General features: G+C 38.2%; 1 protein-coding gene across 1 annotated transcript in view; it reads left to right on the forward strand.

The window, feature by feature from the left end:
- Positions 1 to 24358, forward strand: part of LY75 (lymphocyte antigen 75) — a gene marked incomplete at its 3' end in the record, with an annotated part of 90757 nt that overhangs the window by 33926 nt on the left and 32473 nt on the right. The window contains 11 exon segments of the mRNA NM_001001158.1: positions 77 to 219; positions 7045 to 7126; positions 8045 to 8113; positions 11947 to 12061; positions 16732 to 16767; positions 17158 to 17333; positions 18269 to 18336; positions 18627 to 18706; positions 19587 to 19726; positions 21619 to 21724; positions 21965 to 22125. Of these exon segments, the coding sequence (NP_001001158.1) occupies positions 77 to 219; positions 7045 to 7126; positions 8045 to 8113; positions 11947 to 12061; positions 16732 to 16767; positions 17158 to 17333; positions 18269 to 18336; positions 18627 to 18706; positions 19587 to 19726; positions 21619 to 21724; positions 21965 to 22125 (1176 nt within the window).

Below are 24358 nucleotides of genomic sequence, written 5' to 3' on the forward strand. Positions count from 1 at the left end.
CAACTGTGATCGACTTTAAAGTTATAAATACTTTATGATAATATAAGAAAACAAATTAACATTATATTTTGTTAAGCTATTTCATAGAGAAAGAATTGTAAGAAAGAGAAACTGGGAAGAAGCTGAGCGATTCTGCCAAGCACTTGGAGGACACCTTCCTAGCTTCAGTCACATGGATGAAATAAAGGAGTTTCTTCACTTTTTAATAGAACAGTTCAGGTAATGTTCAGGCAGCAGTTCTGATCTTTTAGAATGAGATCTTCTATCATAAATTTGACATCCTCTAAGTAACCTCCTGGAGAAGGAAATGGTAACCCACTCCAGTATTCTTGCTTGGGAAATCCCAAGGACAAAGGAGCCTGGCGGGCTACAGTCCATGGGATCTGTGAAAGAGTAGGACATGACGTAGCAACTAAACGACAGGTATTCAGAATTGACATGTTTTATTATCGAAAGGATCATACAGTGTTTTAACAGTCATTCAACATCAAGCATTCTTACGTGCAAGGTGCTATGAGGGATCAGAGCCTAGAGGGACAGAGTCACCACCCTTTGTGTAGTGTAGTGAAGTCCAACAGTGGGGTAGGAAAAATATGGTGGAAAAATCTAGAACATAGGTAAGGAGAGGCCATGGGAATTTAGAGCAGGGAGGAAGTGTTTCTGGGTGGTACATCTGGGGAAAATATTACAAAGAACGATGGTTCTTAGAAAGTAAGGCAAGGGCTTCTGTGGTGGCCCAGTGGTAAAGAATCCACCTGCCAATGCAGGAGACACAGGTTCGATCCCTGATCCTGGGAAAATCCCACATGCCAGGGGGCAGTTAAGCCTGTGTGCCACAGCTATTTAGCCAGTGCTCTGGAGCCCAGGAGCTGCAGCTGCTGAGCCCATGTGCCACAACTGCCAGAGCCTGTGCTGCACAACCAGAGAAGCCTCCACAGTGAGAAGCCCACACGCTGCAGCTAGAGAGCAGCCCCAGCCCTGCTCACCACAGCCGGAGAAAAGCCCATGTAGCGATGAAGACCCGCATAGCCAAAAATAGATGAACAAGTGTCATTAGTGTTTTAAAAAGGGACTATTTGAAGGGTGAGATGTGAGAAGGAGCCAGGGAAAACAGAACATAAGCAAAGGAACTGAGACCAGAGTATGCAGATATGGTGAAGGAAAAGTGAGCCTACAACATCGCGAGAAAATGGAATTTGTATATGAAATTGGAATGTCCTTTCTTGCTAGGGAAGGAGTTTAATCTTAAGTCAATAAGCAAAAAGCATTCAAACAAAAGCAAAGTGTGTGTGTGAGAGAGACAGACAGACAGACAGACATGGGGTAGATGCAGAATAATTAATTCTAAAGCTATTGCAACCCCTCTGGTAGAAAACTATTTTGAAGATGGGCAGTAAGATGGGACAATAAAGGAAGTAGTCTGAGATGTTACAAAGAAGGAGTCAATAAGCCACTATAATTTTGATGTTATGTAGGAGGAGGATTCCTGAATGGTTTTCCTGATGTTTTCAAGGGTAATGTGGAGAAATATGGGCCAAGTGCTGGTATCATAGGAGGAAATTTTTTCTGAAGCTCTGGGGCTGTCATGAGTATGAGGGCCTTTTACTTCATGATTTGTTTTTCCCCCTCACTCTTTGAACTGAAAAGAAGACTGAAATTTATAAATCTAGTATTCAGGGTATACCAGGCAAAATTATGGAAAAGAATCACCACCTGAATATATCTTAGTGAATACTTTCCTGATCATTTTGACTCAAAAAAAAAAAAAAACCGAAACACACACAGCAAAAGTAAAACAGGTACCAAAACACAAAGAAAATCCAATTAGCTGCCTTCTCTAGGACATTAAATATAAGAAGGCATTTTAAAAATTGAGATCTAAAAAGTTTTGAGGTGGCAAATGTTTGATTGTATTGATTTTAGTTCCCAATTTAGTGGATTTTTCGTTTGTGAAGATAGTAATTGATACTATTTATGCTCCCCACTTGAAAAAATATGGGCTTCCCTTGTAGCTTAGTCGGTAAAGAGTCTGACTGCAATGCAGGAGACATGGGTTTGATCCTTGGGTTGGGAAGATCCCCTGGAGAAGGAAATGGCAACCCACTCCAGTATTCTTGCCTGGAGAATCCCATGGACAGAGGAGCCTGGCGGGCTACAGTCTATGAGGTTGCAAGAGTCGGACACGACTGAGCGACTAAGTGCACTTGAAAAAAATTTCAAAGACATATTCCAGTTGAGAGGTGAATAAAAATCAAAAACACATGAATTGGTATTTTGTTCTTAAGGAATTAGGAGGAAGAATACATAACATAAAAATATAGCTCCAGTCTAAATAATGCAATCTATGTAACTGAAAAATTTATCTTAAATTATCATAAATTCTGAAAGAGAAACAATAATATTTTAATAAAACCAGTATTAACTTTGCTTAATACCAGAGTTTATAACTCTGTTTATAAATAAAAACTGGGATGTAAAGAGATAAAATGGTTTTGAAAAATTAAAGCATAATAAATACCTCATTTTACCTGGAAATTATATTTAGAAACACAGATGTTATATATTTTTAAAACTGTAAAGAGTATATTCATCCACCGAATATTTAATGGGTGAAAAGGCCCATATAGCAAATTGTAAAGGAATAAAATAACAAAGCATAAAGTCCAGCATAATATTTAAAATGGATAACTAACAAGGACCTACTGTGTAGCACAGGGAATGCTGCTTAGTGTTATGTGGCAGCCTGGTTGGGAAGGGAGTTTGGGGGAAAATGAACACATACATGTATATGGCCGAGTCCCTTTGTGGTTCACCTGAAACTGTCACAACATTGCTGGTCAGTTACACCCCAGTATAAAATAAAAAGTTTAAAAACGAAAACAGAAAGCCCAAAGAAACAGCAGATCACCATAATCTTTTCAGTCATAGAGACCATATTGTATTTATATTCATCCTAGCCTCTGATACACTGCCATATTAAACAAACTGTAATGTCTGCTTTGGAGAAGGCAATGGCACCCCACTCCAGTACTCCTGCCTGGAAAATCCCGTGGACAGAGGAGCCTCGTAGGCTGCAGTCCATGGGGTCGCCAAGAATCCGACACGACTAAGCACCTTCACTTTCACTTTTCACTTTCATGCATTGGAGAAGGAAATGGCAACCCATTCCAGTGTTCTTGCCTGGAGAATCCCAGAGACAGGGGAGCCTGGTGGGCTGCCGTCTATGGGGTCGCACAGAGTCGGACATGACTGAAGCGACTTAGCAGTAGCAGCAGCAGCAATGTCTGCCTAATACATGCTCTGTTAATGAGAGATCATTTGTTCATGCTATACTTAGACAGCATATTCTAAAACCTATTTAGTATTATAGCCATGGCTTGAAGCAAAGGAAGGAAGCAAGCCCATTTATATCAGAAAGTGATTCTAAAGCTTATTCTTTGAACACCTTTAGCTTTTTATTGCAGGGATTGACCTTTCTCAGCAAGATGTCCATTGTCCAGGTTGTGTTTTGCCTGCCAAGGAGTGAAGTCAGATTACTGCTCTACTTCTCACAATCTGAGTTCCACATCTCTGTTTGTATTTCAGTGAAAAGGCTTCAGGGCGCACCAAATCATTGCGGCTCTAAGATCTTTGCAACTCTTAACACCAGCCCACCAGGGAAAGCCATTGTGAAACAAAGATGGCTTTAGGATTAGCGAAGAAAGCTTTGTTTGCAGAGCGATTGCTGCTGTGTATGCTACCTCCAGTGAAGTGGCATGAATGGATTTGGATATAAATCTAAGGCTTTACAGACTAAGCACCCCCTTCAAATTGTGTTTATTAGCAGTTATTGCTCAGGTACTGTTTTCCTTAGGAACCAGATACAGCAGGACATTTGATTGAGAGTAGAAATTTTACCATAGATACATAGTAACATTTCATGCAATGTCTTCTTCACCTCATAGCCTTAGTACTTGGAATGGAAGAATTAATAGAGAAGTTTTCAGTTTGATTTAATTCCTCAGTTACCCATTTCTTCCCTCAATTTTTAAAACAAATCTACATTAGATTAATGTGATTTCCAATTTTCTTCTTCTCTTTATCTGCCTAATAAATCAGGCCAAAGCAGAAATAGGTTACAAATGAGGAAATATTTTCCACCTCTTAACACACCAAAAAAAAAAAAAAAAAAACCCACGAGTAGCTACTATTTTCTATATTTATAACACATTAATAAATCCCTTGAAAGGAAAGCTGAAAACTATAAAGATCTGGGTTGAAATGAAGTTCACTCTCAGAAAGTAGTAAAGATCAGAAATTTTGGACCATGCGGCCAACTGCTGTCTAGGAGGCTGCTCACTGAGATGCAGCAGAGGAGGCAGAAATGGGATTGAAAGCAGAAGTTTCTAAGGGAAGATGGGGAGTTAAGAGCAGACTGGGTGGAAATGTTGGAGACAGATGTCTAAAGAGTTTTCTGTGGGAGCTGCCTATAGAGCAGTGGTCCCAAACCTCTGGATCTAATGCCTGATCATCTGAGGTGGAACTGATGTAATAATAATAGAAATAAAGTATGCAGTAAATGTAATGCATTTGAATCATCCCCAAACCACCTCTCTACCCCCACCCCCCCAGTCTGAGGAAAAATTGTCTTCCATGAAATTGGTCACTGGTGCCAAAAATGTTGGGGGCCACCGCTATAGAGTAAATGCAGATGGCAAATGATCTTTGATCATCTTTGGGTTGTACTGTTGATTGTGTAAAGAAGATAAAATATGTAATGCTTACTTTGCGTGTGTGTTAGCTGTTCAGTCGAGTCCAACTCTTTGTGACCCCTATGGACTGTAGCCCACCAGGCTCCTCTGTCTGTGGAATTCTTCAGGCAAGAATACTAGAGTGGGTTGCAATTCCCTTCTCCAGGGGATCTTCCCAACCCAGGGATCTAACCCAAGTCTCTGCTTTACAGGCAGAATCTTTACCATCTGAGCCACAAGAGAAGCCCAGTGCTTTAGGGAAACACAAAATTCTGCATAAATCTTCAGGCCCAACTTGACCTCTTTATTTTAGCTGTCCTTTATTATAATGTATTTGGCAACTATCTAGACCTTGTGATTTAGAAATCCAACACTCAAGAAGTATGATACATTTGTAAGTCTATAAGAAATCTCTGATTAGTTGAAGACACAAACTGAAAAATCATTTTTTAGCTGCTAAATTCAAACTGAACTTAATCATCTCCACTTGATTTTTCTTAACTCTACAAATTGGTGATCTTTCATTTTGAAAGAAAACACTCTAACAATAAACAACTGAAAGGGGACTGTCCTCACATTCCATTACAGTAAGTTGAAAGGCTTGAGGTTGGCAAGATGAAAAATGTGCTTATTAATGGTAAAATATGAGGGAATGTTGAACAGAGGAAATAAATGAAGAAAATTATTTTATTAAAAAGTGAGAAGTTAAAATTGAGTTTGTTTCTGCCTTGGATTCACTAGGAAATATTTTTAAATGCAAACTTACTATATTTCCCAGCAGTCTTGTAACTGTACAATCCATATATTCTGCTGAGCTTGAAAATAGAGATTAATTTTGGATTTGGATTCTACTCCTTTTCTAATATGTGTTCTATTTATATTTAATATTTATATATGTATTATTTTGCATCTATAATTTTCACTCATGTACTGATGGTACATGATATATACAATCAAAAGGTTAAATTATACAGAAAGTAACCACTGTCCCTCCCCCAAAATGCATGGAAAACGATCTACTTATTAAGGCCTAAGAAGTATACTACATTTTAGAGAGTATTTTCAAGAAAAGTTAGCGGTGGAGAAATTTTTTTATGGTTATTTCTTTTCTGTTTATACTGAAAGTATCTCCCTGGCTAGAGGATACATTAAATTGAGGGAAAGGGATCACTGACAATGTATGTCCCTGTCTCTGTATGTTGTTGTGTACATTCTTCCTTGAAATTCCTATTGTTTCTCCTCTCAGCCAATCTGAATACTGACACGTGGTAAACATTTAGATTATGACTCAAAAGAGACAATAGCTATTCTTTGAAGACTGTCTTTTGTTCTACTAATGTTATAAAATGTTTCCTGACTTCCTACAGTTCACAATGACCTCTCCTTTTTTCAAATTTTTGCACTACTTAAAATATATGCAAATTTGTATCATTTGATGCTTTTTCAAAAATGGCCTTGTATTTTCTCTGTTTATATACATCTTGTTTCCCTGACCAGTTTATATGCCACTTGAGGGTAGATATTATGTCTTGTACATCTCTGTATCATCATTGCACATAGCTTAATGATTTGTACATTAAAGTATAATAGCTATGAGTGTTAAATGTATTCACTTAAGTGGTTGCTTAATTGTATTGTTCTAGTATAACCCATGGAGTTTAGAAAATACTTAAATGCTTGTCCTATTTTAACTTAGTGGGCACTGGGAATTAATTTTTTAAAAATCTTGTTTAGTAAAAGGTTAGCTAAGTGGTTTGTTCTGTACTTTAAGGAAAAGATATTTGATAGTTATAGAAAAATGGTATAAGGAAAAACTGTTGTTGTTTTTGTTTGTTTGTTTGTTTTTGGCCTTGCCCCATGGCATGTGGGTCCTTAGTTCCTGCCCGGGAATGGAAACCACGCACTCTGCATTCGAAGTGCTGAGTGGTAACCACTGAACCACCAGGAAGTCCTGCTATTGTTTTGCATCTGACAACATTATCTAATATTGAAGCTCTGCAGTACAAGTTTTAAAATGATCATATACTCTTTTCTTTACTCTTAAGTTCTTCAAAGCAGAAGTATTTTTGCCTTTAGTATGAAAAAAATAACATAAAATTTAGTTTTAAAAAGAATGATACTTTTTTGATGGCTATGCCATAGTTAGGGTTGAATTTCATTTCAGAAGACTTCTTTATATAGCTTGAAACTGTGTCTCTCAGTGACAAGGTTTTCTAAATAAACTTACCTGTGTTAAGCATTTTAGACATGTAAATGCTAAATGTTTTTGCCAAATGCTGTGCTCATCTTTTCGTAACACTTCCTTTTTACATAGTGACCAGCGTTGGCTTTGGATAGGTTTAAATAAAAGGAGCCCTGATTTACAAGGATCCTGGCAATGGAGTGATCATACACCAGTAAGTTTAATCTTTCTTGTGTGGGATAATATGGAAAGAGTATTTGTTTCAGTAACAAGTAAGTTAATTGTTAATTAATATAGTCATACAACCATGAAGACTATGTAGATGTATCTTTATTGAAGTGGAAATAGATTCACATATATAAAGTGGGGAAAAGATGTTGCTAATTTCATTTTTACTTAAAAAATAACCATATGTATAGTCTCTATATGTAGCCCCAGAGCATAAAAATATAGATATATAAATATAGCAGTCATTTGGGGATAGTAAAAGTGATTTTTTTCTTTTTCTTTGTACTTTTTCCTTTTTCATAATGAGGTTTTATTTTTATTATCTAAAAGTACGAGTTATGTAAAAAAAAAAAGAATCTTTATTGAAGAAACAGTTTGGGAGAACCTTAAAAAGTCCTTAAATCTTATTCCAAATGTTTACATTATCCTAAGGAGAGGTTCTAGCTAACACTTAAAGAAATAAATTATTCTCAAATATTGAATATTTGCTCCACATTGCTGTTGTGTCAGATCACTGTGTTTTCTTTCTAAATGTAAAATTCTTTGACTTCATTTTCTAATTGGAGCATATCTGAGAATAGTTAATCAAATAACTAGCATTTCAACTCATGCAAAAAAAGAAGTATTTTGCAAGCCTCTGATTCTTTGTGATCCAACTGTGAACTTAATACACAATTAACCTCCACTTCTGAAACTGTAGCTGCTTTTGTTTGGAAACAATGACATCATGACATTTTATAAGTCCTCTTCATGATTTAGCATCCTGACATAAAAAAAGAAATGAAAAAGTTTTCCTCCCTTGGCATATGAACGCACTTGAGTTATTAAAGCTGCCTAAATTACATCTAAATTGCAAATATTTATACATCAGTCTTAAATTCTCAAGCCTCTCTTGTCTTTTAAGGTGTCTACTATTATCACGGCAAATGAGTTTCAGCAGGATTATGATATCAGAGACTGTGCTGCTGTCAAGGTCAGTACAATGCTAGAAAGTCTGCATATTTAAAAAAATAAATCTGGCAGTACATGCAATCAAGCAACAGACCATGGAGTACCTTTTGTGTGTGGAGCATGATATTAGGTGCAGTTGGAGGTTAAAAGTACACTTGTAGTCCAGCCCTCAAGCAACCTAACTTACACTTAATGTGAGAAGACAAAATTGATATTCAAGAAAGTTGACTCTTGCTACTATGCAGTAATTAGCTCCAAAGGAGTGGGTTGAAGAAGGAAATTCAGAAGAAAGTAATTTCTATGGTGGTGTTTCCAAAGAGAAGTGAAGTGAAAGTCGCTCAGTCGTGTCCAACTCTTTGCTACCCCATGGTAGCTTTTGTTCAGGTAGGAGAGTGTAAGACATAAAAGAAAGTGGGAGTGGAAGGGAGTGGCTAAGTCATTGAGGGGAACAGAATGCAGATCCAGAAGTTCTAATTGGTACTGTGGTTGAAAACAAAGGTGGGAAATTAGATTGATGCCAGGTTAAGGAGTTTGTGCATTTTTTTTGGTAGGCAGAAGAGCATGATTAAAGGTTTTTGACATGACCTAAGAAGAGTGTGAGAAGATTCCTCTTGAGACAAATTTCAAGATGCAAAAGACAGATAGGACCAGAAGACACAGGCCAGTTAGGCCTCTTCCCTTGCAAACTTCATTCATTTTTTGCTTTGTTTTGCCTTGTTTCTTTTACAAATTAGTTTTTTTTTTAACTTTTCAAATTTCTTTATATTTATTTTTGACAGACTAGATCTTTGTTGCTGGACACAGGCTTCTCGTTGCGGTGGTTTCTCTTGTTACAGAGTACAGGCTCTAGGTACACAGGCTCTGGTATTTGTGGCTCACAGGCTCTAGAGCACTGACTGAGTAGTTGTGGCACATGGGCTTAGTTGCCCCTTAGCATGTGGAATCTTCCTGGACCAGGAATCGAACCTATGTTCCCTACATTAGCAGGCAGATTCTTAATCAGTGGGCCACCAGGAAAGTCTGATTTCATTCGTTTTTCATTCTGTAGATAGTATGTCCAAGCAGGCCGTGATACTCTGGGAGTGGGGGTGGGGAGGTCACTAATGACAAAATATAAAATAGTTGTGCCTTCACAGAACTTAGAAGCTAGTAGAAGATAAAGACAACAGACAAGCAAGTACAGGGACTGTGACGAAGTGTAAGTTTTATGCAAGAACAAAAGTGTTATAGGAGAGTAATGCTGCTGGCGATGGTGATGATGGTAGTGATGATGCAGCAGCTAACGTTTGTTAGCTCCTGGGCCAGGCACAGTCATGTCACATCTGTTATCACACTTCATATTAAACAACCTTAGAAGGTAGGTGGCTTCTGTGGTGGCTCAGACAGTAAAGACTGCAATGTGGAAGACCTAGGTTTGATCCCAGGGTGGGGAATATCCCCTGGAGAAGGGAATAGCTACTCACTCCAGTATTCTTGTCTGGAGAATCTCATGGACAGAGGAGCCTAGCGGGCTCCATATAGTCCATGCAGTCACAAAGAGTTGGACATGACTGAGCGACTAAATGGAGAAGGCAATGGCACCCCACTCCAGTACTCTTGCCTGGAAAATCCCATGGGCAGAGGAGCCTGGTGGGCTACAGTCCATGGGGTCGCTAGAGTCGGACACGACTGAGCAACTTCACTTTCACTTTTCACTTTCATGCATTGGAGAAGGAAATGGCAACCCACTCCAGTGTTCTTGCCTGGAGAATCCCAGGGACAGGGAAGCCTGGTGGGCTGCCGTCTCTGGGGTCGCACAGGGTCGGACAAGACTGAAGCGACTTAGCAGCAGCAGCAGAGCGACTAAAACACACACACACACACACATATGAGGTAGTTACTGTTACTATATCCAGCTCATGAGGAAGAAATGTGAACTCTGAGTAACTTGCGTGATTACAGAACTGAAATTTAAACCCAGATGTCTGCGTCTGCTCTGCTCTATGACATGTAAAGAAACAGTCAGAAGGGGATCTTTGTTTATGGAGAAAATAGTAGTACACTTTGCTTTAACTGATGTTTTGAATCCAAGCTTGCAGTATGAAATATCCTATGGTAAGTTAGAATCAAGAAACTGGAGTTGAAGGAAAAATGTTCATTGAAAAAGAGTTCCCTTGTTGCCCAGTGGTTAGGGTTCTTGACTTTCACTGCCACGGTCTGTGTTCAATCCCTGGTCAGGGAACTGAGCTCTTGCAAGCCATGCGCTGTGGCCAAAGAAAGCACAGAAGTCCAAGACGTGGATGTAGGGTGATTACCAACATTTAAAATGTAAGAGGATGAAGAGGGAAGAGGCATCTAGGAAACATCTTTGCTATGTAAGCCCAAGAAAGAGATTCAAGAATATGATTGACTAGAAATGTTACAAGAACGTTGAGACAAAGTACTGAGAGGTCCCTTGGAAACCACTGTTTGAAAGGAACTGTTTTTAGTAAAACACTCTATAGTATCATGCCATTTTTATAGAATTCCCAGTTTAACACATGAAAGAATGAAAATTCAATGGAAGTTTGTGAAGTTTCTAGAACACTCATACAATAAACTATGTTTGATATAAATTGAGTCCCTATATGTGAAGAGATTGGAAAAACCTACCAAAAAACTAAATAGAAGAGACTGATCAGGAGCAAGGCCAACTAAGGCAGTGTCTGGAAGGAGAATCTTACCTCACCTACCGCAGTACCCTCTAGAATCTTGCCCTTAAGAGAAAGCAGTCCAAGTCTTGCTTAGTGGTCCAGTGGTTGAGAATCCACCTGCCAGTGCAGGGGATGTGGGTTTGATTCCTGGTCTGGGAAGATTCCACGTACTGCAAGGCCCCTGGGCCTGTGTGCCACAACTACTGAAACCCACATGCTCCAGAGCCTCAAGCCACAACTGCTGAAGCCCATGTGCTGCAACTCCGGAAGCTCCCACACCTAGAGCCTGTGCTCTGCAGTAAGAGAAGCCACCTCAATTAGAAGCCCATGCACCGCAGCAAAGGATAACCCCGGCTCACTGCAACTAGAGGAAGCCCACAAATGTGCATCAGCAAAGACCCAGTGCAGTCCCAAAATAAACAAATACAAAAATAAATAATTTTTTTTCAAAAGAGACAAAACAGTCCAAAATCTGATGGATGCTCCTACCAGATCTTGTCCTCCCCTTACCTTTCCCTGTTGTTTGCTGGCTGGAATTTGTAGAGAGCCATCGCTGGACTTCTCCATCCATGGAATTCTCCAGGCAAGAATACTGGAGTGGGTAGCCATTCCATTCTCCAAGAGATCTTCCCTACCCAGAGATCGAACCCAGGTCTCCTGAATTGCAGGCAGATTCTTTACCAACTGAGCCATCAGGGAAGCCCCTTAGATCACATAGAGGAGGGCAGTACCCCAGGAACACAAACCAACACCAAAGAACAAACTTGGGCCCCTGATGCCCAACTTTTATGTCACTTTTCACAGATCCACTATGATCACAGCCTGGTGTTTAGAAATCACTGAACCAAATATTCTTCTCTAGCTTGGTCCTTCCAAAATTTAAAGTTGTAAGATTCTGTTATTTCACATCAACCAAAACAGAAAACAAACAAACAGTAACTTGCATTTTGGACATAAACATGACCCTATGTTATATTTCCTTCATCAGTACCTCTGAAGGCTCTTGCTTAATGCAGTTTAAATTTTACTGCTTACACACTGCATTCTTTCATGTGTTCATTCATAAACATATATCTTAGGTTCTAGAGCTAAAGTAGAATTAAAGACCATAAGATTAACAGTTTAGTGTTGTATAAGGGCCGCACCCACTTGTAAATATTCTACAATCCTCTTCCTCCTTTAGGTCATGCAAAGGCCATGGCGAAGAAGCTGGTATTTTTATGATGACAGAGAATATATGAATCTAAGGCCTTTTGCTTGTGATGCAAAACTTGAATGGGTGTGTCAGATTCCAAAAGGTAAGTGGTGGTTATTCCTTTTCCCAGTCTTCTCACGTGGATATTGTGACTGCTGATCCAGAGTATCTAAGAGAGCATTTTAGTCTATGATTATAGTTTTGAAAGCCTTTGATTATACAGTTAATATAGTAAGCTCCATCCTGCCTGACTCCTGTTGTCATTGTTGTTTGGTCACACAGTCGTGTCCGACTCTTTCCCACCCCATGGACTGAAGCATGCCAGGCCTCCCTGTCCCTCTCCATCCTGAAGTTTGCCCAAGTTCATGTCCATGGCCATCCAGCCATCTTATGCTCTGACTCCCTCTTCTCCTACCCCTAGTAAAAGGCTGCCTTTTTGAAATTAGGTACTACTTTCCTCTTTTATCATGAAAGAATTTGCGTAGGAGAGAACATCTAAGACTAATTTAGGGAGATTAGGCCTTGGAATGAAAGATTATTCCAAGTGAAAGAAGAGACAAAGTAAAAGGAATAATTTAAACCATTTAATCATTTAATAATTTTGTTGTAAAATGAAGACAAGCTTGGGAAGAATGAAGCAAAAGTCAGGAAATCAAATTTGGGCAGGGCCCAAATCTAAATTTTTTTACAGTTTTGAAACAATTTTCAGTGAGCCCAAAATGACTTAAGTTTATCTCCTTCAAATTCAGAATATAAGTTAGCTTGATAGTAGAGCCCTTGGTAACAAAAAAGAGAAAAGATAATAAATAGATATCCTTTTATTTCACTTTGTAGTAGGAAAATGTCAAGGATATATTAAGGAAAATGTTAAGATTTTTAACTGCCAAATTATTGTTAAGCAGATTTTAGATATATTAGATTAATTAACATAATGGTAAATGCACAGAAAGTTCCAAAATGAATTTCTGAACTGAATGTAGACAGCTCATTGAAACCAAAGGGATATCTTCTTAAAAGTTCTCCAAGAACCCAAAGATTATCTCATGGAACTGCCTATTAGAAGATGGTTCTTCTCTCCTAAGAAGAGCCACCTTGCCTTTGAAAGAGCTTCAGGTATTTCTGTCATGATCCAGTGGCTAATACTCTGCACTCCCAATACAGGGGTCCTGGGTTCGATCCCTGGTTAGGGAACTAAATCCCACATGCTACAACTAAAGGCCTGGAGCAGCCAAATAAAGAAAGAAATTAGAAAAAAAATAAAAAGCTTCAGATGCAACATCTGGTAGAGTATCTGGCAAGTCTCTTTCACAAAGGCAGACTTGGGGAATCATTAATGAAAAAGAAAGCGTGTATGTGTGTATGTGTTGATGGGGTTTTCCTAAAGGGAAAAGTATACCTGAGTTAGTCCTAATTATTGACTAACCTGAAAGAGGAAAATCAGTTTGGACACCTTTCAAACAAGTGGCAAAGTAACTAATATATAATTAGCTTGGACAATGTCTCTGGCTTGAAGCATTAGTTATGATACTCCTATTATTCTTTGGCATGTGGCATGCCACAGAAAGTGTCCTTGCTTCCTCCAAAGTATGCTCGTTAAGTATGCTCTTTATTTTCCTGGTAGCTGTTCCCCTGCCTCATGTTTGAGTGGTGAAACAGACCCTAGAGTTTACACTGGGAAAACCTTAGAAATGACAATCCAGTAACCACAGGAAATACTATTAAAACTGTGGTTTTCTTTTTAATATATTTTTTGTTTTTATTTATATTTGCTTAGAAAACATAAATCAAGTAATGAAATAAATAAATATTTTAAATAATTGCATCCCTGCTGTCTCCAATGCAGAAATAAAATTTAAAACTAAAGAATGTCCCATTTCAACCTGTCTCAGCTTTCAGATGTCTCAGTCATTTGAAGCAATCAGTGATGGTTTGATCCAGGGTTTAAATGTTATGTTAACTTCCCTTTGAAAGTTCCTAAATTTCTTTTTTTTTTTTTTTTTTAAATTTTATTTTATTTTTAAACTTTACATAATTGTATTAGTTTTGACAAATATCAAAATGAATCCACCACAGGTATACATGTGTTCCCCATCCTGAACCCTCCTCCCTCCTCCCTCCCCATACCATCCCTCTGGGTCGTCCCAGTGCACTAGCCCCAAGCATCCAGTATCGTGGATCGAACCTGGACTGGCAACTAGTTTCTTACATGATATTTTACATGTTACAATGTCATTCTCCCAAATCTTCCCACCCTCTCCCTCTCCCACAGAGTCCATAAGACTGTTCTATACATCAGTGTCTCTTTTGCTGTCTCGTACACAGGGTTATTGTTACCATCTGAAAGTTCCTAAATTTCTGAGTTACAGTGTGTCTCATTCACTAGGTGGATATTTTCTTGGTAATTACAACTGCCAAAACCTGCTCAACTAGATACTTCTGTATTAATGTGTTTTCTGATTTCCTTGAAGCAGTTTACCTCTTTAGTAGCCCAAATCACCCAACCTTTTCTCTAGCACTTGCCTTTTTTATTATCTCATCCATCTGGTTCTAATTAGTCCCCTCCTCTCTAAAAGAAAAAATTTAACAGCCTAATTTTTAAAAATGATAATCACTATTGATATATGTACTTTTTAAGTATTTTTTTAAGTCAAGATAACTATATCAAAAATAAGGTTCACAAAAAAGTTTTTGGAAAATGACCTATAAACACAACTTTGTTGAATTGTATTTCTTGATACCTTGTACACACAAACATGTTTGTAATCTTGTGTAAAAAGGCACCTTTTATTTTGCTTTTCTCACTAATGTAAAGAAATGTAAAGGTTAAACATAGCTTTCCCCCAACATACAAATGAACAGACAAGATTACAAACAAGAAACTGTTTTTAACTGATCTGCAGCATTGCTAATGAAAATCATCCAGTATACAGAGGGCTGAGTCAGAGGAAAAAACCACAGATGCTGGATATGTAGGCAGTCCTTGGAGTAGAGTCTTCTTATGCATTGGCCCTGATACATAGCAAAATGAAGAACAGCTATTTTACCCTATCATTTCTAAAATTCATCAAATTATGTCTTTGGCTTGAAACCAGTGTGACCTATGACCAGAATGTAAAGAGAGAGGAGCAACTAGCATCCTGAGGGAACTGCTCTGTGTCTGGCCCTGTGTGGGGTGCTTACGTAAGCGTGATCTTACGTGATCTTCACACTGTCTTTGGGAGTTAGGTGGGAGAGTTTTGTTTTTATAAAATAGAAAGTTGAGGCTCAGAGAGTTAAGCAACTGATCCCAAGTAGCCCAGCAGCAAAGAGTCAGGGCATTTGGACACTGACTCACCCAGCTTCAAAGACCGTAATTCTTTGTATGGTACCATATATCCTTGCTTCATTCAATAAGCTTCATTTCCTTCTTCTTTCAAAATACCTTACCCATCTTCCTAAGAATAGTTTTTAGAATTTAGAATCATGATTGTGAAGCACCTAACACAACGCTTGGCAAATGATGGTGTTGAATACATGCCAAGACTTGTTTTTGTAATACTTATACTGAGTATTTCTGTTACTAAGAATAGGATATTATGAATATAATTTGATTATATTACCTTGGCTTAAACAAGCGGTTTTCTTGATCTTTTTCTTGAATGATATGATCCCTGGCTGAATGTTATTTTTATCACCTTGATTTCTATTATAAATCTTTTGGTTTTTTAATTCAATTTTTTTTCCTTGAAGTATAGTTGATGTACAATATTGTGTTAGTTTCAGGTGTACAGCAGAGTGATTCATTTATATGTATATTCTTATAAATCTTTAATTACCTCACTGGATTGAACAAAAAGCACTAATCAGAGACCCTGCAATAATAATTCAGCTCTTCTGTCCTCCCCCATTCCTTCCAAAATTACTTTTAGAATTATTAAAGTATTTTTTAGCAAAAAAGCGTATCATAGAAAAAATTTAACTCCCTGTATTGTAGTTTCTTTCGGAGAAGGCAATGGCACCCCACTCCAGTACTCTTGCTTGGAAAATCACATGGACAGAGGAGCCTGTTAGGCTGCAATCCATGGGGTCGCTAAGAGTCAGACACGACTGAGCGACTTCACTTTCACTTTTCACTTTCATGCATTGGAGAAGGAAATGGCAACCCACTCCTGTGTTGTTGCCTGGAGAATCCCAGGGACGGGGGAACCTGGTGGGCTACCATCTCTGGGGTCGCACAGAGTCAGACACGACTGAAGTGACTTAGCATATATCCTTGCTGGGTGAATTTTATTATTTTCCTCCCAGTTTTGTCTCTCCTCAAAAGTTTCAGTACTGGATCACTGAACATTTTTTCCAAAGGGTAATTTGGGAAACAATAAACTCTACGAACCTAAATATATTCAAATTGCATTAGATGGAGATGTGGTTCCTGAGCAACTTCATCCTACAGTGGTGATTATCTTGCATATTCCTATGTAATGTAATATATACAATATATTCATTTACTTATTTGTGTTTTCTAATTATTAACTATATTTTATCCATCTAGTCTTCTTTTATGACTTCCACAATATAAGGTAGAGGACTGCTAGTTATACTGTATTAATATTTAACAAATCTGCCTTTTCAGTTGCCACAAAAACAGCTTTAGCATAGGCCCCGCAAAATTTCAAACTGAGGTGATCATAACATGAAAGGAGATGGTTTGCCCAGAAATCAACAAATCTCAGCAAAATTGCAAGTATGCTGTGGTCTATTGAATACTAAACTTAAGCCACTTGTTTTCTTATACAGGTCATACTCTAAAAATACCAGACTGGTACAATCCAGGTGAGTGAATAAAACTAAAATGTATCCAAAGTTGCTTTTACCTTTTCAGTGGTGTATTTAGTTAACTATTTAAGCCCAGGTCCAAGTGCCAGCTTCTTCTCTATTATGTCTTCAAATGCGATGAAGTATCTGCAAGGAGAGAAGGTGATTGGCTGGTGTGGGATGAGACTCTAAGGCTGGATTTAGCCTTCTTCATGAGTGCAGAAGCGTACAAGAGCCACTCACTGGCTCAGAAATCCTTGAATCCTTCCAGGCAGAACTGCCCTGGGCAAAGAGAGCCAGTAATCTAAATGGATTACTATTTATAAATAGTTTTGAGTATTCTCGAATGCTGAGAGGGTGCAGTTGAGTTTATGCAGTCCTGACTCTGCTATTCTTCTTCTTCTTTAGAGCGTGCTGGAATTCATGGACCTCCAGTTGTAGTAGAAGGGAGTGAATATTGGTTTGTTGCTGATCCCCGCTTAAGCTATGAAGAAGCTGTTCTGTATTGTGATAGTAATCACAGTTCTCTGGCTAGTTTAACATCTTTTACAGGACTAAGAGCCATCAAAAACAAGATAGCAAATGTAATTTAAAAGCATGTATTTTAATTTTTATATTTATTCTGTTGGGCATGTGTGCTCAGTTGTTTCTGCATTAGCCTGACCCCATGGACCAGGCTTCCTCCATCCATGGGATTCTTCAGACAAGAAGACTGGAGTGGGTGGCCGTTGCCTCCTCCAGGGGGTCTTCTGTGCCCAAGGATTGAACCTGGGCCCAGAACCTGTGGCTCCTGCATTGGCAGGCAGGCGCTTTACCACTAAGCCGCCTGAGAAACTGTATTTATTCTGTTAAAAATTTTTAACATGTACAAAAGTTGAATGTTCCTCTCAGGTGAAATTTGCCTAACAACCTGTAAGTTCATCACTGCATGTTAGAAAAATTTTAAATAGAACTGTATAATGTTTTAAAATATTCAAGATTAATTATAAATGTCAACTGATAAGATGAGCATCAAAAGTTATTATAACTTTGTAGCAGCGTTCTTGCCTGGAGAATCTCAGGGACAGGGGAGCCTGGTGGGCTGTCATCTATGGGGTCGCACAGAGTCGGACATGACTGAAGCGACTTAGCAGCAGCAGCAGCAGTTAACTTGAAATTCTGTTTCTAAGCATAACTAACTCTGCAAAATAGTTTTTTAGAGGAAAAGTAATTTGTATATTTTAAAATTTATAATTGGTAGCAGTAGAATATTATATGTTCCATTAATGTATGTCCACAATCACAGTGACCATGTTTTCTGTATACAAAATAGGGCATGTGAATAATTTCTAAATTACTTCCTTCAGTGAAAGGACCCAGTTTATGTAATTTAGTAAACAAAGTAATGAATATTCAGAAATTTTAGCGGTTTGTGATTTTGATAAGCCAGGGTATTTAAATCAAAACTCTCCTAGAAAAGTTAGCACATGTAAGGGTAGGTGTTCACTTGGTTGTTTTGTTTTTGCATTGTTTTTTTCAGATATCTAGTGATGAGCAGAAATGGTGGGTGAGAACTACTGAACAGCTGAAATCACATCGTTTTATATAGTATGTGACATCTTTGATGCTGCCTTTGTAAAGTTATCATGTAAAAGAATCTGTCCCAAATCCCCTTTTATTTAATACTATATGGAGCAGTTATTTATAATTAGTTTTGAACATTAGTCCTTAAACTACTGAGACTGAGAAACCAAATCCTTTTGCAAATGAGCATCAAGAAAAAAGTAGTATAAAATAATGGCCTAACATTAAATTTAGAATTAAAATTGCTTACAGTAAAGCCCAAGATGGAACATGTAACTACATTGCAAGCTGTCACATCTCTCATCTTCTTTCAGTTCACGAGACCCATGGCATCACTTTCCTATAATGTTTGGAGAGGAATGCTTTTACCTGTCTGCCAAGACTTGGTTTAATGGTAAGGTTAATTCTAAATCCTTTAATGTTGATTGTGTAATATATGAACTTCAGCTTCAATTACTACCTTAATCTTGTTTTCTTTTTGATTATACATGTGGTAGCTTCATCTTGTTCTGATTTATTGCTAATGACAATAGCTCAAGTTCCAAATGCAAGTAAAGGTACTTTTCACTGAGAATATTTTGACTTCCTTTATCCTAAAGCAGTTGAGCTTCCCTCATATCTCAGTTGGTAAAGAATCTGCCTGCAATGCAGGAGACCCCAGTTTGATTCCTGGATCGGGAAAAAATGCCGGAGAAGGGATAGTATACCCACTCCAGTATTCATGGGCTTCCCTTGTGGCTCAGCTGGTAAAAGAATCTGCCTGCAATGAGGGAGACCTGGGTTCGATCTCAGGGTTGGGAAGATCCCCTGGTGAAGGGACAGGCTACCCATTCCAGTATTCTACCCTGGAGAATTCCATGGACTGTATAGTCCATGGCATCACAAAGAGTCAGATGTGACTGAGCGACTTTCAGTTGCTAAAGCAGTTACTTACCCTTTCCTAACTGATGAGGGTATAGACAAATTCACAAAGATAAGCAGGCAGCAGTTCTAAAGTATAGTTTAGGTCTCTATCCCCCTCCCCAAGAGCCTTCATCTCTCTATTTCCTGCCACTAGGAAGTACACCAAGTTTTTGCGTTTTTATAAGCAATATTGATATGCTACAACCTATGAAATGAGTAATAATAGGAAAAATAGCTAGGGAATAAAAGGAATATACTTTAACCATTTGGGAAATATTGATTTAAAGAGACTTTCTTTACTACTGGATTGTTTTTAAAAATGTGCTGAATGGAAAATTATCACCACAGTAATCTTGCTTTTCACTTCTCAGATTTACGAAAACCTGCAGACTGTAGTACCAACTTGCCCTTTGTCTGTGAAAAACACAATGTATCTTCATTAGAAAAATATAGTCCAGATTCTGCAGCTAAAGTGCAGTGCTCTGGGGATTGGATTACTTTTCAGAACAAGGTAAAAAGGGAATTGCTACATTGTGCAGATGATGATTGCTTTCATGAAGGTTATATGGCCCATGGCAGAATGACATCCCAAGTAACTTCACTAAGATAGACTCTGCATATTTCAGTATCTCACCTGATTCTCTACATTTTCAGAAATGGAGTTACTCTAAAGTTAGTCACGCCTAGCGACTTAGCAGCAGCAGCAGCAGCCGGCCTTTCAGAATACCATGTTCCTGTTCCATTGCTGCTAACACTTAAATTGCTGAAGTTGATCTTTCAATGAATAGTCTGTTAACTAGTCAGGACTATCTCTTTGGCATGTAGAAAACTGACTGAATTTCTGGCTGATAAATTTTCCTCCTTAAGGAAAACATCCAAGCAGCATTTATCAATCAAATTAAATCAACATTGCCCAAACTGCTTTTGGGGAATATACACATATGCTAACAAAATATTAATCATTGATCTTGCCTCCAGTGTAGGGTTTATGATTAAATAGATTGGGAAGTGCCACATTCTATATTTGCCTCCTTGAGATGCACAATTCATGTTGGTGTATGTATCTAAGGAAATGCGACTGGCTGCTAAAAAGAGAAATTACTACAGTATGCTAAAACATTTATTCTCTCAGATAAAAGAAATTTGAAGATAAGCAGGCTGGGGTTGGTATGAAAGCTCTGTGGTCTTCAAAACCAGACTTCCCTTTGTCTTTCTGCTCTACCATCCTTTTTTTTTTTTTTTTTCGCTCTACCATCCTTAACTTGAGGCTTCCAAGCTCAAGTTCAGGGTGTTTGTTTGCGGAGTCTTTTCTAGAAGTCCCCCAATGACTTTATATCTCTCTGGCCACTCTTGTCTGTAAGGAGGCTGAAAAAAAAGTTTTTGTAGAATGTTTCAAGGAACATAATTTGGGCCATACTACTACACAGTAACATGACAATAATATCAAACAGAAAAAGGAAGAGATGGGTCTGGCAACTGAAAGCGTCTGTAGTAAATTTAAAATATTAGGGATATATTTTGACTTTTTAAAATTAAAATAATCTTTTCCCCCCCAAGGTGCTAGGACTAGATTAATTTACATAGTTGATATAAATTTGTAGAGTTTTTGTTTGTTTTATTGAAGTATAGTTTACTGAAAATAGTATATTAATTTCAGGTGTTCAATATAGTGATCAGATATTTCTATAGATTATGTACCATACAAAGTTAGTATAAAATTGATTATAATCCCTTTGCTATAGATAACATCCCTGTGACTTATTTATTTTAGTTTGATAGTTTGTCTCTCTTAATCCCTTTCCCCCCCTTTGAATTAAAATATCCTGCCAAGAGACAATGGAATGATTTCTTTTAATATGTGTTTTTTTTTTTTTTAATATAAGGTAATGGTAAAGAATTGGAGAAGGAAATGGCAACCCACTCCAGTATTCTTGCCTGAGAATCCCAGGGACTGGGGAGCCTGGTGGGCTCCTGTCTATAGGGTCGCACAGAGTCGGACACGACTGAAGCGACTTAGCAGCAGCAATGGTAAAGAATACATATTTGAAATCAAATGGAGCAGAGTTTAAATGCTGACCATGCTATGGCTATTTCACTTATGGGTAAAGTTTCTTAATGTTCCTATGCTTCCATTTCCCCATTTGTTGTGAGAATTCAATGAGATAATGCTGTGCAAAGTGTTTAGCACAAGGAAGTACTCAGTAAATGGGAAATGTTTTAAAAAATAGTTCAAAGACTGCTTAAATTGAGAGTATAGGTCTGCATTCTTATGACACTGCTTTGCACATTTCCATACCTTACAGACAGAAAATTAACAGCTCTCTAAAAGATAAGGCATTTACTTCCTATATGAACTTTCATTTATCCGAAATTTTATACGTTGTGTGTGTTCTTTGTTTGTAGTGTTTTCTAAGGATCAACCCCAAATCTGTCACGTTTTCTGAAGCCAGTGATATTTGTCACACCTATGGTGGAACCCTGCCTTCAGTGTTGAGCCAGAGAGAGCAAGGTAGCAGAAATGTTCTGTAAACATGTTTTATTCTGATCCAGGGGCCAAGTTCCTGTTGGCAAGATGTGGGGAATTAACACATAAAAAGAATTTTATTAAATTACTTTTTATAGAGGTGATAATCAAAGATTATCTTGATAGTTAGATAAGCTCAAAGTATTCATTGACATTTTTAGTATACCTTTAATTTCAGTAAGTCAAATTCTTCTTAAAAAAAAAAAATATGTATCTTTCTGACAGATTTTATTACATCCCTGTTTCCGGATATGGAAGCTTCTTTATGGATTGGTTTGCGCTGGACTGCTTATGAAAAGATAAAGAAATGGATGGATAACAGAGAGCTGACATACAGTAACTTTCACCCATTATTGGTCGGTCGGAGGCTGCGAATACCACCAAATGTAAGTTTGTTTGTTCTTTTAATCAGTACAGTGTGTAGCTCTATGAAATACCATAGTCTCTCATAAATTATTGGGTTAAGAACAATGGCCTATTTTATGAGTCCATTGATATGAAACATCCAAATAGGCAAATCTATAAAGATAGAAAATAAATTACTGTTTACCAGAGACTAAGAAAACTAGAAGGATAGGCAGTGATGGCTGAAGCATATGGGGTTTATTTCTACGGTGGTGAAAATGTTCTAAGATTGACTGAGGGTGATGGTTGCACAACCCTGTGAATATACTGAAAACTACAGAGTGTATACTTTAAATGGGTGAATTATACCATCTATGAATTTTGTCTATGAAAGCTGTCACAAGAAGAACAACAGCATAGCTTCCCCAGCCTTTGTGTAGGGGCCCTAGTTTTTCATAGTAGCATCAGATTCCATAGCACTTATTTTATAACCATGTAAAACCTTCAGTGTGCTTAGTCACTCAGTTGTGTCCAACTCTTTGCGACCCCATGGACTGTAACCCACCAGGCTCCTCTGTCCATGGAATTTTCCAGGCAAGAATACTGGCATGGGCTGCCATGCCCTCCTCCAGGAGATCTTCCCCACTCAGGGATCAAAGCCATATCTCCCACATTGCAGGTGGATTCTTTACCGTCTGAGCCACCAGGGAAGCCCGAAACCATCAATAGTGAGCTGCAAATAAAAGCTAATATAAAGGCTTTATTTATCATTTTGGAATTTAGAGCTGTCAGATTTAGTCTTCTGAGGAAAAAAGTACAAAATTGGTGATTGGTGATCATTTTTCCCAAAGATCTAAATGTAAAGAAGCTGTAGAAGGCAAGAAGGCATTATTAAACCACTAGACCATTCAGGTATGACCTAAATCAAATCCCTTATGATTATACAGTGGAAGTGAGAAATAGATTTAAGGGACTAGATCTGATAGATAGAGTGCCTGATGAACTATGGACGGAGGTTCGTGACATTGTACAGGAGACAGGGATCAAGACCATTCCCATAGAAAAGAAATGCAAAAAAGCAAAATGGCTGTCTGGGGAGGCCTTACAAATAGCTGTGAAAAGAAGAGAAGTGAAAAGGAAAGATATAAACATCTGAATGCAGAGTTCCAAAGAATAGCAAGAAGAGATAAGAAAGCCTTCTTCAGTGATCAATGCAAAGAAATAGAGGAAAACAACAGAATGGGAAAGACTAGGGATCTCTTCAAGAAAATCAGAGATACCAAAGGAACATTTCATGCAAAGATGAGCTCGATAAAGGACAGAAATGGTATGGACCTAACAGAAGCAGAAGATATTAAGAAGAGATGGCAAGAATACACAGAAGAACTGTACAAAAAAGATCTTCACGACCCAGATAATTACGATGGTGTGATCACTGACCTAGAGCCAGACATCCTGGAATGTGAAGTCAAGTGAGCCTTAGAAAGCATCACTACGAACAAAGCTAGTGGAGGTGATGGAATTCCAGTTGAGCTATTCCAAATCCTGAAAGATGATGCTGTGAAACTGCTGCACTCAATATACCAGCAAATTTGGAAAACTCAGCAGTGGCCACAGGACTGGAGGAGGTCAGTTTTCATTCCAATCCCAGAGAAAGGCAATGCCAAAGAATGCTCAAACTACTGCATGATTGCACTCATCTCACACGCTAGTAAAGTAATGCTCAAAATTCTCCAAGCTAGGCTTCAGCAATATGTGAACCGTGAACTTCCTGATGTTCAAGCTGGTTTAAGAAAAGGCAGAGGAACCAGAGATCAAATTGCCAACATCCGCTGGATCATGGGAAAAGCAAGAGAGTTCCAGAGAAACATCTATTTCTGCTTTATTGACTATGCTAAAGCCTTTGACTGTGTGGATCACAATAAACTGTGGAAAATTCTGAAAGAGATGGGGATACCAGACCACCTGATCTGCCTCTTGAGAAATTTGTATGCAGGTCAGGAAGCAACAGTTAGAACTGGACATGGAACAACAGACTGGTTTCAAATAGGAAAAGGAGTTCGTCAAGGGTATATATTGTCACCCTGTTTATTTAACTTATATGCAGAGTACATCATGAGAAACGCTGGACTGGAAGAAACACAGGCTGGAATCAAGATTGCTGGGAGAAATATCAATAGCTTCAGATATGCAGATGACACCACCCTTATGGCAGAAAGTGAAGAGGAACTAAAAAGCCTCTTGATGAAAGTGAAAGTGCAGAGTGAAAAAGTT

This window comes from Bos taurus, chromosome 2, assembly GCF_002263795.3.
Source record: "Bos taurus isolate L1 Dominette 01449 registration number 42190680 breed Hereford chromosome 2, ARS-UCD2.0, whole genome shotgun sequence".
NCBI classification, from domain to species: Eukaryota; Metazoa; Chordata; class Mammalia; order Artiodactyla; family Bovidae; genus Bos; species Bos taurus.